The 16,055-nt window shown below is 37.6% G+C and overlaps 1 protein-coding gene across 2 annotated transcripts in view; it reads left to right on the top strand.

The window, feature by feature from the left end:
- CFAP74 (cilia and flagella associated protein 74) overlaps positions 1–16,055 on the top strand; it is an 83,872-nt gene that overhangs the window by 7,567 nt on the left and 60,250 nt on the right. For both annotated transcript variants that reach the window (XM_072425653.1, XM_072425651.1), the window contains exons 6-11: positions 1,477–1,581; positions 2,551–2,724; positions 3,643–3,753; positions 5,659–5,761; positions 7,324–7,481; positions 9,537–9,741. In XM_072425653.1, coding sequence (XP_072281754.1) covers positions 1,477–1,581; positions 2,551–2,724; positions 3,643–3,753; positions 5,659–5,761; positions 7,324–7,481; positions 9,537–9,741 — 856 coding nt within the window. The remainder of the gene's footprint in view (positions 1–1,476; positions 1,582–2,550; positions 2,725–3,642; positions 3,754–5,658; positions 5,762–7,323; positions 7,482–9,536; positions 9,742–16,055) is intronic.

The raw sequence follows: 16,055 nt of genomic DNA, 5'->3' as shown, positions 1-16,055 counted from the left end.
ATGTGTTGTAGTCATGGCTGCTCAGTAACAAACAGATGCTACAGGTGATGTAAGATCCCCCTGAGGTCCTGGTCTATGGCACATATTTAGCCTCGGCATCTGCTTTATCTTGTTGGAATAGAGCACTCTGAAGGTAAGATGCAGCTTTGTATATTATACTGCCTGAGAAACACAACAAACAGTTGCCGTACATTTCTGGCAGTGTTTATATGTATATGTGTGTATATATATAACTCTGTTATGACTTTTTTGAAAGAGCAGTTATGTGAATGTAAAACCAGAATGCTGTTTGTTTCCTATTCACATTTTGTATCTAGTCAGAGCTACAAACATACACATATCAATTCACAGGATGACACACAACATTTTATTCATTCTAGATTTCACTATTCCTTAACGTTCTGTTGTTTAAAATAATGGTTTAAGATAGCACCTGTTTGCATAGGGCATTTGTAAAAATCTGAATCTTTATGCTTGAAACAAAACTAAAGTCTTCATTTAGAGAAATATTATGACGGGGGTTTACAGAGAATATGGACATTTTCAGACAACAGTTGTGAGCAGAAGTTTATGTGTTCAGAGAAAAGAAATAACATATAAAAAATATATAAAACATATAAAAAATAACATATTATGTGTCTCTCCATTATGCCTGTGCTCTATGAATATCATTTCCTTAATGTTAATTTTGTTTCTGGTAATACAACAACAGTTCACTACAGTTGTGTTTTTGTATGGTGATCAGATAGCATTGAATGAAAATGACCGCTGAATACAGTAACACACATATTCGTTGTGGACGTCTCATTTTTTATGCAGTGTTGGTACTGGCCTTTTCTTTCGAGTAATCTTGAGAGCATCTTGTTTATATGACATTTCAGTGAGTGTCTTTTGTCAGCACAGAGTTCATACAGAAAGAAGGCCAGCATTACAGCCTGCTGTTTAACTTTCAACACAATCAATAATAAAAAGTAAGGAAAATCTAGGAGTAAAGGTTGCGCTGTTATACCATTTTAGGTGATGACTGAGATTATCATGAATTCTCACTGGGGACTGGGACAGGAGGTCATCTGTAGATCAAATGTATCTGTCAGTGAATTCTCAATTACTTAAGAATTGCCTCAAACTCATGTCAAACCAATAACCTTGACACTGACACAGACACAAAGATCATCCATTCTAAAGGTGCCTATCTTTCTAAATGGCTTTGCATCAGTGTTCTCTCTAGCCCCTTTTACCTGGGCACTTTTCAGTAACCACCTGGCTGTTTTTGGGTGGTTCCTGGAAAGTTGGTTAACAATACAGGGGCCACCACCCACCTACAGCTTTTTCCACCCAACCTAAAAAGATTTCTGAGGAGGACGTGGTTTGTAAAAGTCGCGACTCTGTATGACTTGAGGAACAAATGATACTGTCTCATGTTTTTCAGCACTATGTTTTTATTTTAACAAATGACTTATTGTTTTTATATCACAGGGCTGCTGTCTTCCGGCTGCGCGCACTTCACAAGAGACTGAACAGTGAGCAGATCAATGAGAAAGATGTGGAGTCAAAGATTGTTAGCATTCTAAATGACAATGAGTGAGTTCACCCGCTCTATTCTGCTGCTTTTAACAATAGGAAATGTCATGAAATACAGTCAAAGTCTGTTTTACATCCCATATTCATTTTTCTTTAAATTTAAGAATAAAGTAGAAAAGAGTTAAAAACTCTGTCAGCTTATGTTTGAAATGTAGGAAAAAATTGTCTGTATTCATTGGAAATCCTATCATTAGCTCTCTGTGTTTGTTTTGCAATACAGGCAGGTTGTACTGCATGCACAATGCACCAACAACACACCTCGGAAGGGTCCTATGAATAAAGGTTACTTATGGGACTTTTTACTACCTTGCCTCTTAGGTACCTTTAAATGTTTATGTAACCTATTTGTGTGGGGCTTGATGTCTTTGGGGCTAAGCCTTTATCTCCAAGTTAAGTGTAAACCACTCTCCAATACACTCCACTGTGTTCTTGTTGCCCACTGATGCATTTATAGGACAAGGAGACTACAAGTGGGTAGATTCTTAGTAAGTAAAAAACAGATATTAGGGTTAAACAAAAAAATCTTTATCATTTCATACAATGAATAAACAAGGGGTTTAAAATTACATACCACTGTGTTTTAATTTCAACATACTTTTTGAGGTTTAAAGCTAATTTAGGATTTTTACTTAGGCCCTCCTGGTAACATATTGTAGTTTCCTATACTGTAGTTAATTTCTGATTCTTTACAATAATTTCCTTTTTTTAAAAGGACCTATTTACAATGTGTCCCTTGTATAGCACCTTAATAACTGCTTGTGGGCTATCATGTAGCATCCTTTAATTCAGAAAGAGGTTTGTGGTGAGTCCTGGCCATTTAAGTATAACTAATCACCTGTTACTCTCGAGAAGACATCTGCTTGTTGCTATAAACAAAACTCAGGGAAATGTACGTGTATTGTAGAGATGTACTGCATTTATTTTGCTATGGCATGTACTTTCCATGTAAATATTGTCCTCATTGGACAGGTACGACCTCTGGCACATTGAAGTGGAGCAGGCAAAATTTCAGGATGTTCGTGAGAGGCTTGAACAGGATGAAGAAGAACTGGACAGACAGAACAAGGACTTGGCAGACCAGAGGGCTAACAGGGAGAAAGTGTCACTGACTCAGACTAAGCGCAAGAAACAGGCAGAAAAACAGTAAGTTAAATCTAAAGTTTAATCTGCTAATATTTTGCCCTCCTTGGTTTCTCATGCCTCGTCCTCTTATAAAAATGCTACTGAAATTATTAAACAAAATTTTCCATTTTCATTACTTACCTGATTATAAAGGTGGCTTGTGGGAGGGGCTAGTAAGGTATTTTGCATTGCTTTCCTAAAACAGAGAGAACAGAGAGCTGTGATAATGTAATACTAAGGTCATTCACTATTGCTGAAAGAATTGTGAACCAACGAAAGGTCAGGCCAGGGACCGATCATTTAGGTAGGTAATGGCTTTTTAGTGTTATATGTTTTTGAGCCAGGAAATGAGACAGGCTTTCTCTGACTTGCTACGGCTTCTAATTCACACTGGGAGAAGCTTACAGTATACAGTAAAATCAGAGTTAGCAATTATAGTTTACTAAGAGAACCTGTACAGCAGTCACTAGTGCTAAGCACTTATTTTTCATACAGCAGGTATGTGTTTTACACAGGTATGCGTTTTACACTTTTTTTTTGTTTTGCCTGAGAATGTTTTTATTGTTCATCTGCTACAGTTATTTTAAAATGTACTGTATGTAAATGTTTTTGTTTCCAATTTTGTATGTATTGAATCTTCATTATCTCATTCTCACAGCACCACCTTCAAATCATTCTCATTGTCATAGTGTTAGTTTCTGAAAAAAAAACGGGAGACAGGGTGCAGACGTGTGTGAAGCATAGGCTTTCTGGGTGTTTAACCAAAAACTACCCTGACAGTTCTATTTTTCAGACACTGGAAACACTTGAGTAAATGTTCACATAAGTAGAAAAAAAGCTTTGTTTGCACACCGCTTAGTTTTATCATGGGTTAAACATAAAACATCCTTATTGTTGGATGCATATAAATGGATAAATTTTTTGTCTTGATCATTTCAGGCTGGAAATAACGAAGATAAAAGAAAGAGAACAACGTTATCGTAAAGTGGTTGAAGATGCACAGAAGAATCATGAAAAAGCTGTTCAGTTTCTGAAGGAAACAATGACAAGGTTTTAAAGTTGTCATTTTTTTATCAATTCTTGCTTGTTGTCATATGGGTGTGTATCTTTTTGCCTTTGGCTACCCATGTGTGTGAGTCCGAACAAAAAACATCACAATCTTGATCTTACACCTTTAATTTTTCCTGCCATAATGTTCATATCCACTGGAAGTTGTATAGGCTCCCCTAGGTCATGGTACTGGACCACTGTGTGTGCACGTGATAGAACAAAAACTGTACCTAGTAGGCAAATTAATCAATTGAAATTTTTTCTTCAAGCATACATAAGCCAGTACTCTAGTGCTAATAATTACCCCACTTAGTGGTTATATTCCAAAGAGGATCTTTTTTGCAACTTGCTACCTCAGATACAGACAGTGACACAGGAGGAGGAGAAGACCCTGCCCCAAAGAGCTTACATTCTAGGAGGTGGGGAAGTAACACACAATAGGAGAGGAGATATGTAGTGTGGGAAGTAGTGAGGGTTTCAAAACACAGAAGAAGACAGGTAGACAAGTTTGAAAAAATGGGCTTTGAGTGCTCTTTTAAATTAGCAGAATGTAGCAGCAAGCCGAGCAGGACAAGGAAGACCATTCCAGAAAGTTGGGGCAGCTCTAGAAAAGTCTTGGAGCCGTGCGTGTGAGGTTATGAGTGAGGAAGTCATTAGCAGGTCATTGGAGGAGCGGAGACAGCAGCTGGGGGAGTATTTTTTACCAGGTCAGAAAGGTAAGTGGGACAAGAACTGTGGAGGGATTTCAAGGCAAAGCACAAGAGCTTGAGATTGATTATATGGTTAAATGGAAGCCAGTGAAGAGAACTACAAAGAGATGCAGCAGAAGATAGGAGGTGGGAAGGATAGATGAGTCCGGCTGTAGCATTCATAATAGATTGTAGAGGAGAGAGTCAGGTTAGTGGAATACCAGGGAGGAGGATGCTACAGTAGTCCAGACAAGAGATGATAAGAACGTGTACAAGGAGTTTGGTGGTCTCTGGGGACAGGTAGGGAAAGATTTTGGAGATGTTGCACAGGTGAAAGTGACAGGACTTGACCTGCCCTTCTGACCTGACATTCTGGCTAATTTACTGTTTCATTCATGCACAACAGAGCTTTGCACTATGTTCTCCAAGGTATCAGGAAACTTATATCTAAACTTTCTTTTTTGCAATTGTTATTTTTCTGTCTGTCACTAACTTGTGATATAAATGAAAGAAGTGACAGGTTAACGCAATTTCATGTGTTAAATAATTATACATAGAATTTTTTCTCTATTACAGTAGAAGTATTAGCAGTATTAATGTGTCTTTTTTATGTGCCTAGAGTTCAGTTTTAAATTTCTACTCAGAGAAAAGAAGCAGACAGTCTGTTTTTAGTAGGGCGATCATGCACAACTAAAACAGTTGCTTTGGTTACAAAGCAGATCCGAAGATTATCACCAACATTTGTGCACACTAATTTCATAAATTTGATATGCAACTGTCTTAATAAATACGCTCTACAAAATGAAGACAAAGCTCTGTTGCATACATTGCAGCTTGGAATTTACTACCTGTATGTGTGACTTACTTCTTGCTACCCAAGCTTCGCTAAATGTAATTTAAATATTCCATGTCTGGTCATTGAGTTCAACAACTGGATTCTACACATAAAGGTTTAACAAGTCTTGGCAACCTAAACTCACGGGTATCAACCAATAACTAAGCAATTTCCATATAGAAAGAATTTCTGGATTGAATGTTCTTATTTGAAATTTTTCCGAACAAGAAAAGCTTTTTATAGTCCAGCACACAAATAGTCCGAAGAGGCATTTTAACTACAAAATGGCAGCCCTCCCAATGAACACATATTGATAGCATTGTGACACACTTACTGTTTTCATAGTGAGGTATGTGACTTAATATTTGTTTGCACCAACAGGGTTCGTGAGAAAGAATCTGAAAAAGAGAAGAAAAGCCGAGAGGACATGGAGAAGAAGATGCAGGCTGTTCTGTCTCTGAAGAAGAACATATCTACAAACAGGGTATGGTAGTTGAGAGCAGAATTCACTTACAGTCAGTAGCCACGGCTGGTTTTTATTATTATCTGGAGTATGTTATATTTGTTTCTACCTTTCTCGTAAGGACAAATTCTTATTGACAAAATTTGTTATCCACAGTAATATTTAAAGTGTCTATGACATTTAATTGATAGTGTTAAAATAGGCTCTAAATCTTCCCTGATGACTTTTCAGAAGCGGATTTTTTTAGGAGTGTAAATATCCTGGATTCAGATTTGTTCACTGGTTATTTACTTCAAACCCTACATCATAACAGGACAGAGTAGTGGCATGGAGGTTAGGAGAAAACAGTGAGTGTTTAGGGTATCAGGAAGTGTCTGCTTCTGAAAAGACTTTAATGGATGATTTCTCTCTAATGGAGCAGCACAAGCATCGGGAGACATAAAAAGTCCCATCTTATTTACTTGGTAAGGTTCCAGTTTTTACTGAAAACTGTATATGCTCCTTAAAGAATACATGTAGCACCCATTTACATGATAGGAATACAAGAACAAAAGTTGGCAATACACCTAAAATTAATTGCAAAATCTCTGTTCAGTCTTCTTTAGAGTTAGGAATTCTGTGTAATGTCAAAGCGTACCTATGGTCTACAATAAGTTTTTACATTTAACATTTTCTTGCCATGGCCAAGTAACAGATTCAGAAGGGGTAAAGCTTTTGCCACCAATTATTACTATGATAGTGTTTTAATTATACCCCAACATATTACACAGCACTGTATATTTATTAGGGGTTACAGGTGACAAACCTGCATAGATACCAAAATGCATACATAAGTACAAACTAACAGGACGCCGCCCAATCAAGCTTGCAAATTAAGAATTAAGGTAGGGGGAATGCAACTTTAGCTAAATGGTGATGGTTAAGATGGTGATGGTGTAGGTGAGTTTGAAAAGGTGGAATTCGGAGGACTTGTTTAAATTGTGGAACAGGCGTTTTGGGATGAGGAAGGAAATTTCTGGGAGTAAGCCCTAGAATATGCTTCAAGAAAAAAGCAGTGTTTAGAGGTTGAATGAGGTGAATGAGAAAATTGTTTGCAGTGGAGAAGGCGCTTAGGCGTGGATTTAGGTATAAGGTTGGAAATTTAAATAGAACAGAAGCAGTGGAGTGATTCAAAAGGAAACCACTGTAGATTAAATTTGATTCACTGTAGTTTGGAATCTTGTTCCTATCAAAGATATTTCCTGTTTCAGGTTCTTTAACCTGAGCTTGGATGGTAACTAGAGGTGTTTTACATTTATCTACATTTTACTATAGTTATCATAAATCACCACAATACAGGGAAATTATTTTATAAGAACAGCTATGCATCCAAGTAGACATCATGTTGCAGGGCCCAGTACTGAAGCAATGTCATTGCCACATCATAGTGATGGAATCAAGCTGGTTGTCATAATATTATACTGTATAATTAGAAAGCTTCTTCATTGTCCTTCCCATCCACAAGTACAGCAAATGTGTGTGAAAGTCAAATAGTGCATGGTTGTTTTTTATTAAAATGAAATGATCTTTTTAATCTGGTATAGGAAAACCTGCGTGTCATTGAAGCTCGGAAAAAAGCACAGGCAGCCATAGCAAAAGAGCAAGAGATGCTAGAAATGGAGGAGGTGCGCGCTAAAGGTGGAGATGTTACAAAGTATAGTATCTATCAAAAGCGAATTCAGGAATTTGAGAGAAAGAAAAAGTAAGTGTGATCAAAAAATACCTTAAAATGTATTTTACATGCCAGCATTCTTACCAAAGCATTGGTCCAAGTAAGTTATACATTTTTTAAACCTCTTTTACAAACCTTTGACTGTACATTTGTGCAGGATAAAAGTTTTTCCCTTTGTAACTCACTCTGGGGTCTTCTGGCTTTAGTTGTATAGGAGCAGTGTGTACAACCAACTTTACAAAGCATGTGCAGAGCTTCCAGCAAGTTTTGTTGAAGCTTTTAAAATGTCATTTAGCTTACACTCCATTTATGATATTTGTCTAATATTCCCAAACTGGAAGTAAAGAAATATGTAAGGGGTTCAACAATGCTTTTTGAAATTTGCTGAAAGATTTGCCAATTCATTGGAGAACATGGATGGCTGCTAGGTGCTTTAGATTGTAAGTTTTAAAAAGACATGGCTTTGTCCTAGGGTTTCCAGTGTTGGTGTATATATCTCTATTTCACCTCTGTGTACAATGAACAAGGTAAGCTGTTCAGATGTATACTAACTGCATCTACCTCTTTGTTCAGTGGTTAGTATAAAGCTTCAAAATCCTGTATTTCTATAACAAAGAAAGTCATAAGATCAACCAGATTGAAATCTAGGAATACAAGAAACGAGAAAATACATCCCTGGTGTGTATCATGTCATTTACTGAAGCTTAGGTTAGTTAACCACATTTATCACAAAATAGGTAGTTTTGGCACCCATACTGGAGCACCCATCTCCAAACACCTACACTGACTTTGTGGGAAAATATGCTGTGTTTTATTTACCAGATGGCTATCTATCGACTGGGTAAGCTGACTACAGAATTCTGTAATCAAGTTTGGGTTTGTACTTCTGTATTCAAAAAGTGAATGAATTTCAGTCTTGTAATTTAATGAATGTAGCGATTTCTCTCTTTTTGCAGACTGCTCTAACTTCATTCTCAAGGACATTTTTTTATCTCTCAGGTTCAGGTAGTCTGGCATGTGCCAGATATTTGTCACAACATAATTTGATAACACATTGCCAGCATTGCATTAGCTTTACAGATGTATAAAACGTGCAAAAAAGCAATGATCCGGAATTTAATATTTACAGCTATGGTCATTGTGCTGATCTTCTTTTTGTTCTGTATTATCTGTTAGCCATTTTAAAAGCTTTAGCTTTCATGTGATTATTTTATGATACACTGGACTGAGCCATTAAAAAAAACTTGTCAGGAATGAACATTAATGAGAATTTAAATCCTATATTGTTGTATTAGTTTAGCTCTACTTCTCTCACATGCAGTCCTTTCTCTGGTTTCGCAGCTATAATAAAACAACATGGAACACAAAACACCAGCTCAGGCCTCATATAGTATACTTCTAAATATAATAAAGTTGAGGAAAAAAAAGTAAAATGTTTTAAAGCCTGTTAAATTATTGTGTGTCATTCTTAAGTTGCTGTATGCGCAGAGGTCAGATTTATGTTGCTGGATATATTCTTTCTTGATCATTTCTAGCGACAATAGAGCAAAAACAAGCACTGTATACACAGATCTATTTAGTTTTGTGGGGGGGGGGGGGATAAATTGAAGACACCTCACTGACCTACAGCCCAGACAGTCATTTAGTGATCCACCATGGCAGATCACTAAATGACGTTGGAATTCAACTGTACACACACCGGATGTTCAATGATTTTCAATTATCTTTAATGTATATGTAGCTTAAAATACAAATTTTCTTTACAAGCAAGTTTTTTAGTGCAGTTAGTTCTGTTTTATGTTAAGGAATCTTAAGGTAAAGAATGAATAATATAAATGACTACTGTGGGCATTCAGCTCTATATTTTGCTATTGTGATTACTCTACTCTTAGCAAGGAGCAATGAGATAAAAAAAATTATGCTGTTCAGCACTGTAGAGATTTTCAGCTGTAGAAAATATTTACGGAACCTAAAGCATAAAAATAAGAAATCTATTTTGTCACTTGCTTCTTTTCCATTTATGCTGTACAGAAATGTTATGCTTTAGTAAAGGTAGTCATTTGTACATTACTAATGTTTTCACAGGGAATTTGAAGAGTCACAAAAATTAAGAAAACAAGAAATTATTAGTCGGATTTTACAAGAGGAGGCCAGCCAAGAGAAAAGAAAGAAAGAGACCTCTTCTTTAGAAATAGGCAAGAGTCGAGAAAGCTCAAATCTCCGAGCCAAAACAATGCAGTATATTCAGTCAGCCATCTTGATAGAGCCTGATGAGGAGCCAGAAGTTACGGTGAGTGTTTTTTTACTATTGAACAGTCAGCTAAATGACCTTTTTCTGCATTACCCATAAGTGCTTTAATTGAGGTAAGCCTGGATATCTCAAGATTGCCTATTCTTTGCCAAAGCAGATACCATCACCTAGGCAGAAAACTAACTACTCCTATGGTCATTGCAGGAGGAGTAGTGGGTAACTCAAATAATTTATGGTCATGAATTCTTCTTTTAAATCAAAGTTTAATTTTAGTTTAATGTGTCTAAAGCCTTTTTTATGTTTTGTAAAGGGTGGTGAGGGGTAGGAGAACCGTAAGGATTTAATTGGTGTTTGTATATCCATAAAGGTGGCTGGACACCATAAAATATTTTGAAAGATTTGACGTTAGATTCAATAAAAATAATAAGTTTATTAGTAATTTAATCAAATTAGGGCGTTCTTGATCAATATTTGTTCAGAAATTTGATCAAACTTTGATCAGGAATGTCTGTTCTTTGTTTAATCCATGTTTATTATTTTTAGGGAGCACTTGTCAACAACCACCACCTAATAGGACACCCTCCAGCATTTACTGTGTTAGTGTAAATGTTGTAGATCGTTGGTGGAAGGAGCATTTCCAGATGTTGATATTAAGAAGATATTAGTCGTTTTGCAACCATCAAGTATTATATGGCCACCTTTAAGAAAATTCACCCCTTCACTTCAAAATGGGGGTAAAATGTTTTGGCTTTAGTGCCCAACTTGTTGTGATACTTACTCAACCCATTTTTTGGGGATAAAACATAAAATATTTAGTACATCCTTGATACATATACATTCCACAAATGCAAGCACAGAAAAACATTTGTTGACCTGACAAGAACATGTGACATGTGAAGAATAAAAATGAGAAATTAAATGAATTGCAGAGGTGTACTGTCTATGTTTTTCCATTATGGGCAGCATGGTCGCTCAGCGATTAGCACTCCCTCCTATGAGGCACTGGGTACCAGGTTTGTATCTCAGCCAAAAAACAGGAAGTTAGGTTATTTGGTTTCCCCCAAAAAATTGACTGTAGACTGTATTAAAGACATATGACTATGGAAAGGGACATTAGATTGTGAGCTCCTTTGAGGGACAACTATTGACATGACTATGGACAAAGCGATGCATAATATGTCGGCGCTATATAAATGCTGTGTAATAATATTTTTTTGTCCAGTTATACACTTTGTTGATTGCAGAATAGTAACTATTACAAAGCTGGGGGTGTGATGGCAGAGACAGACCTCTGTTCTTGCATAGAGCCAGTTGACAGGATTATGATGTTTGGGATGGTGTTGTAGCACAGTTTAATCTTAAAAAAAAGTACAACATTTGAAAAGATTTGTTTTTGTGCACCCTGATTTTAGCTGTTTTGTTTTCAGACAAACCACAGCTTGGTTTAAGACTTTAGGTTATTGAGCTTTGAACAGGAATTTGTTTTTCAGCAAAGTTGTGATGTATGTGTGAAAAGTATTTTTTAATGTGAAAGCACATTACACCTACTGGCTGGAAATAAAAGAATAATCAGAGCAATATTTCACATTAACCTGGTCATACTAAGTAAAGAAAAACACTACTACATTTAAAATCACTAAACAATCCCTTTACGGGGAAATGTGTTTCTTTGTTCACAGGCTGTTAGGAAATGCTCATCTGTTCGGCGACTCCGTGCTGTGCACCATCGTGGTAATAAACACTGTCTGTTCTGTCCAGCAATGTCAATTGCAGCAGCCAGGAGAACTGGGATACCAGCAGCCCCTGCTTCCCTTTAAATGTGCAGCCTGATGTATTTTATGGCATCCCCAGCATCCATTGTTAGGCTGTGCACAGCTGAAGGGGATTCTAGAGGCTGATTCAGTCCTGCACTGCTTTTGGCTGCTGGGACTTTAAAGCCTCTCTGCTGCCAGTCATTAGGGCCTGTTGTAGCGTTTAGCTGGGCTAATCTGTGCTGGAGATTTATCGTCTGATTTACTGTTGCTGACCTTGCCTGTTTCTGACATTGCCAGTTTGAACTCTGCCTGGACTGTCCTCTGCTTGTGACCCCGACTCTGTTTTTGCCTTTGCCCTTTGTACTTCGCTGGATGGACTGATTTCCTGTGCTTTTGACCTCGGCTAGTTTTTTGGATTTCCTGTCACTTCTTACTCTGCATTTGTGGCTCTGTACTCTGGAGCAACCGAGTGCTGGGAGACACAACCAGTCTCCTAAGGGTGACCAGGGGGCTGCTATAGACGAAGACTGCGGCATAGATTGGGGGATGGGTGTCTAGGGAATACCGGTATTGATCCGGGCCTTACACAGGCTTTTTTTTAACATGGGGGAACCCTTAAAATACCTTACAGGTCCTCTGGGAACCCCTGCTATGGTTATTAGATCCAAAGGTCACAGTATATTAGCTGTCACACTTACCTCTTCCTTGCTAAAATGCAGGCGCCTCTCTCCTGTACATGTGGGCAGTTCTGACCCGGGGCGCACCTGCTATTCAAAGTTTTATCAGTTTCGCCCATCCCGCCGACCAATCAGGAAAAAGCCTATTAATCACCCCTGGCTATTTAGCTAGCTCAGACACAGCACTCAGCATTTGTGTAATGTGCCTCCACTAGTGCCAAGCCCCATGCGGAGCATTTCCTCTACACATGCTTTTTAATTCAGTGCTCTCCCTGTCCAGCTCCTGTTGTCCTGTCTGGTGTTTCCCTGCCTGTTCCCTTGTGCTGTTCCAGTGTTCATGTGTGTCTGCAGTAATCCCGTGTCACCTGTGCCTTCTGTCGCTTTCAGTGTCTCTTGTGTCTGCGGTGGCCCACGTGTATATTTCTTGGATTTCTGGTTCTTGACCACTGGCTTGTGAACTGACCTCTTTTGCTTGCTGCCTGCCTTGACCCTGGCATTCCTTCACAATTCTACCGCCTAGTGATTTGGTACAGTGCATCATCCTGCTCAGCCTGGTGTGCCCAAGGACCGCAACCTGGCAGTAACCAGCAGCTCAACATTCCCACCACTAGAGGCTCTGGAGAAGACCTGGATACTGCTTGGACTCTGTGCCTTGGCCCTTCTCAGGGCTCACACCACTCCTGCCCAAGCTGTAGCGCCCCCTAGAGGCCCCGTCTCACAAAGCTTGACATTAGCACAGTGGTCAGGGAGAAGAATGCTTTTTATATTGCTGGCCAGAGGGAAGACTGTCACTTTTACAGATAGCCAAAAAGATCATTGTATCACCTAAACGATAAATTAGAAAGAGAGTGAAGAAAGTAAGAGCGGTCCCTGTATTTCTATACCAGAACCCCTAAAAATATAATATTTTGCGGTAATTACCCAGATAGAATGGGTTTGTAGTAGGGGTTTTAAAGGTAGTGTATAGGTGAAACAGGTTATGTAAATAGCAACAAGGATGTATTATTCAAGAAAAAAAACGTATTAATCACATAAAGTTCATGATAGATATAACAGATATGCAATAAAATGTTACCTAATGTGGCCAAAGGTCTGCAAGAAGGATACAATAAGTCTAATTTGTGTAGAGGTATAAGTTAATCTTATTTTGTGCCTGACGCATTTTGCACCAACATGCTTCTTCAGGGGAGAGAATCAGACTATATTCCCTGAGGAATGATACAATTATGATACAATTTCATCTGAGGTTTGGTTGAAATACTGTATAAATCTGATATATGTTCTATAAAGATCTCCTCTTTATTCTCTCCCTTTTTTACTTAAAGAATTTCCTTGTCTATCACATAGTCATCTGGGAATAGATTGTAAGTTCTTCGGGGCAGGGTCCTCTCCTTCTCCTGTGTCACTGTCTGTATCTGTCTGTCATTTGCAACCTGCAATTTAACGTACAGCGCCGCATAATATGTTGGTGCTATATAAATCCTGTTTATTAATAATAATAATAATAATAATAATAATAATAATAATAATATAATCCAATATAAACTAAAGAAAATGACTAAGTGTGGCAGTGCTAAAGTAAAGGTGCTACTACATTGTATCATATAAGAGAGTAACTGTCATGACTTCAACATCCATGCTGCCGTTGCCAACCTATCTGCCAAAATTCCCACTTTCCTGGTTGCCATGCTCATCCTTTGCTACAATACTTTAGGTCAGTAATTAGGAATGAGTATCCACATAAGGACTCCTTACTCCACATAAAGACTCCTGACTTTCTTAGATTTTTTTTTTCTGATCTGTCTATTCACTTTAAATTAGTGGCTTAGAAAGTGTCTGAAGTCAGTGTGTAAGCATACCAACCAAGCACAAGTAGGTTAGCAGTGGCAGACCCTGTATTTCTTTAATGACAAGTTTACTATAATCTGGACAGAGACTGTAAAATCTGTTCCTTTTCTATTAGGTGAATCCCTGCTTGTCTAGATGTATTATTTTCTATGTGAATTATCCCCAGATTATTATACTGTAATTACTGATTTATATATCAATCTAAGGGTGTGGGTAGGCCCATTACTATCAGCTTTTTAAATATCACATGATCCTGGCCCGGCCAATCAAGATTGCTGAAGTTGCCAGCTACTGCAAAGGAACCAGGACAGGTTAGTATATTTAAAAATGATGATCAGGCATCTATGGTAATTTATTGCAGAAAGGGAATGGGCACTGACACACAGGGGGAAAAACTGGTAGGATCACCTGGTTATTTGGAATATAAAGGAAAAAAACCTTGAAATTAAAAGCAGCCATCACATCGAAGGACCAGTAACCTGTGATATAATACATTTTGTTGTTGGTGTAGTTACACTTTGGTTTTTAATAAAAAAAGGTAATGTTATTTCGTTTTTTTGCAATGACAAAAGCAGCCAGATCTGTTCTATTTGGAATCACAATGAGCCATTGAGTTTTATTTTTAAAGCTCACTTAATTTTTGACTCTATACCGGCAGAAAATGCAATGAGGCTTCATAATAGCCACTCAGTGTGTAGTGTAATTATTTTTGAACAGCAGGCTTTATAGATGTTAGTTGTGATAGAGCCAGAACTGAACATTGCACAGATACTGAAAACTACTTCTCATTTCGCATTTTTTTTAGAGCGAGTTTTAGTCTAATCTTGTTATTCTACTCACTTTACTATAAAAGAGATAACGTCATTTGAAGATAAATAATCATTTCCTACACCTTCTGAAATTAAAGCTCCACTCCAGGAAGATATAAAAGGCACAAACTGATACAGTTTTGTAATCATTGACAAGTCTTTGTTAAATGTTCAGTGCAAGAACATGTATTTAACTTTAAGTTTTACCATTTTTTCACTAATTCCCTGTAGAGCGGAATTCAAAGTGGCAGAAGTAGAAGCAGCAAAAGCAACCAGTCACTGAAGCTGCACTGCCATATATGATAGAGAAATAAGCTAATCAGCATGGGGGTGAATGTTAACAATGCCTTTTGCATTGTTGACCAGTGAGGAGAATGTCACAATTCGAGATTTCCAAAAGGATCACCTGTGTTACTTGAACTGAGACCTGAGAGGCATAGCTATTCTTTTTGCTCTAGGAACCCCGAGCATCCTCTGGAGGAACCCTAGGGTTCCACAAATAGCCTGAATGAGAAACACTGCCCACAGTCAGGGTTCTGACTGTGGGCAGAAAGGCAAGTCAGGTGTTCTATTTAATTTTATAATTTCCAATATACAAATGATAGCTGAAAATTGACCATTTAAAAGCAACGTTGTTAATTTATACTAAATTTTATATTAAAGTCTAAGTACAACCAAAATTACTACTGCTTTGGGAATTCCCCCCTTTCTGGTTGCATAACTTTTTATTTTTGTCTCCCATTGTGTTAGTATAGAAAATCTCCAATTTATAGTTCCATAGTTGAGTAAAGCGGGACTTTTAAGGTACTTCTACAAAGATAACCAAATATAAAATTCAAAGGTTTATTTTAAACACATTTAAAAAAAGACAAACAGAGAAGTGACATTCCTCCTTTTCACATGAATAAAAAAAATACACCTTGTTGAACGGCCATACAATGTAAAACAAAACATTGTGTTAGGCTACAGTTACTGTATCCAGAACAGTTTTTCTAGTAGTTAGATATCCCCACCTGAATTCATTATTCTACCAAACTACTGCAGCAATTACAAAGGTAGCGATGGCAGCATGTTACCCTGATGAATTCTCCATCTCCACTACAATATTTGGGAAACTATGCTGTGAGAAAATGACACAAGAAGATCCACATTACTGCTGAAGAAGACAGATTTTGTCCCTAGGTCCTACCCAGGAACTAGATATGCAAAAAAAGTGATCTAAGTAACTGTGCTTACATTTTCATTTGTTATGGTATGGGAACCAA

This window comes from Pyxicephalus adspersus, chromosome 11 (genome assembly GCF_032062135.1).
Source record: "Pyxicephalus adspersus chromosome 11, UCB_Pads_2.0, whole genome shotgun sequence".
In the NCBI taxonomy this organism is placed as follows: Eukaryota; Metazoa; Chordata; class Amphibia; order Anura; family Pyxicephalidae; genus Pyxicephalus; species Pyxicephalus adspersus.
This window is presented reverse-complemented; position numbering and strand designations above follow the sequence as displayed.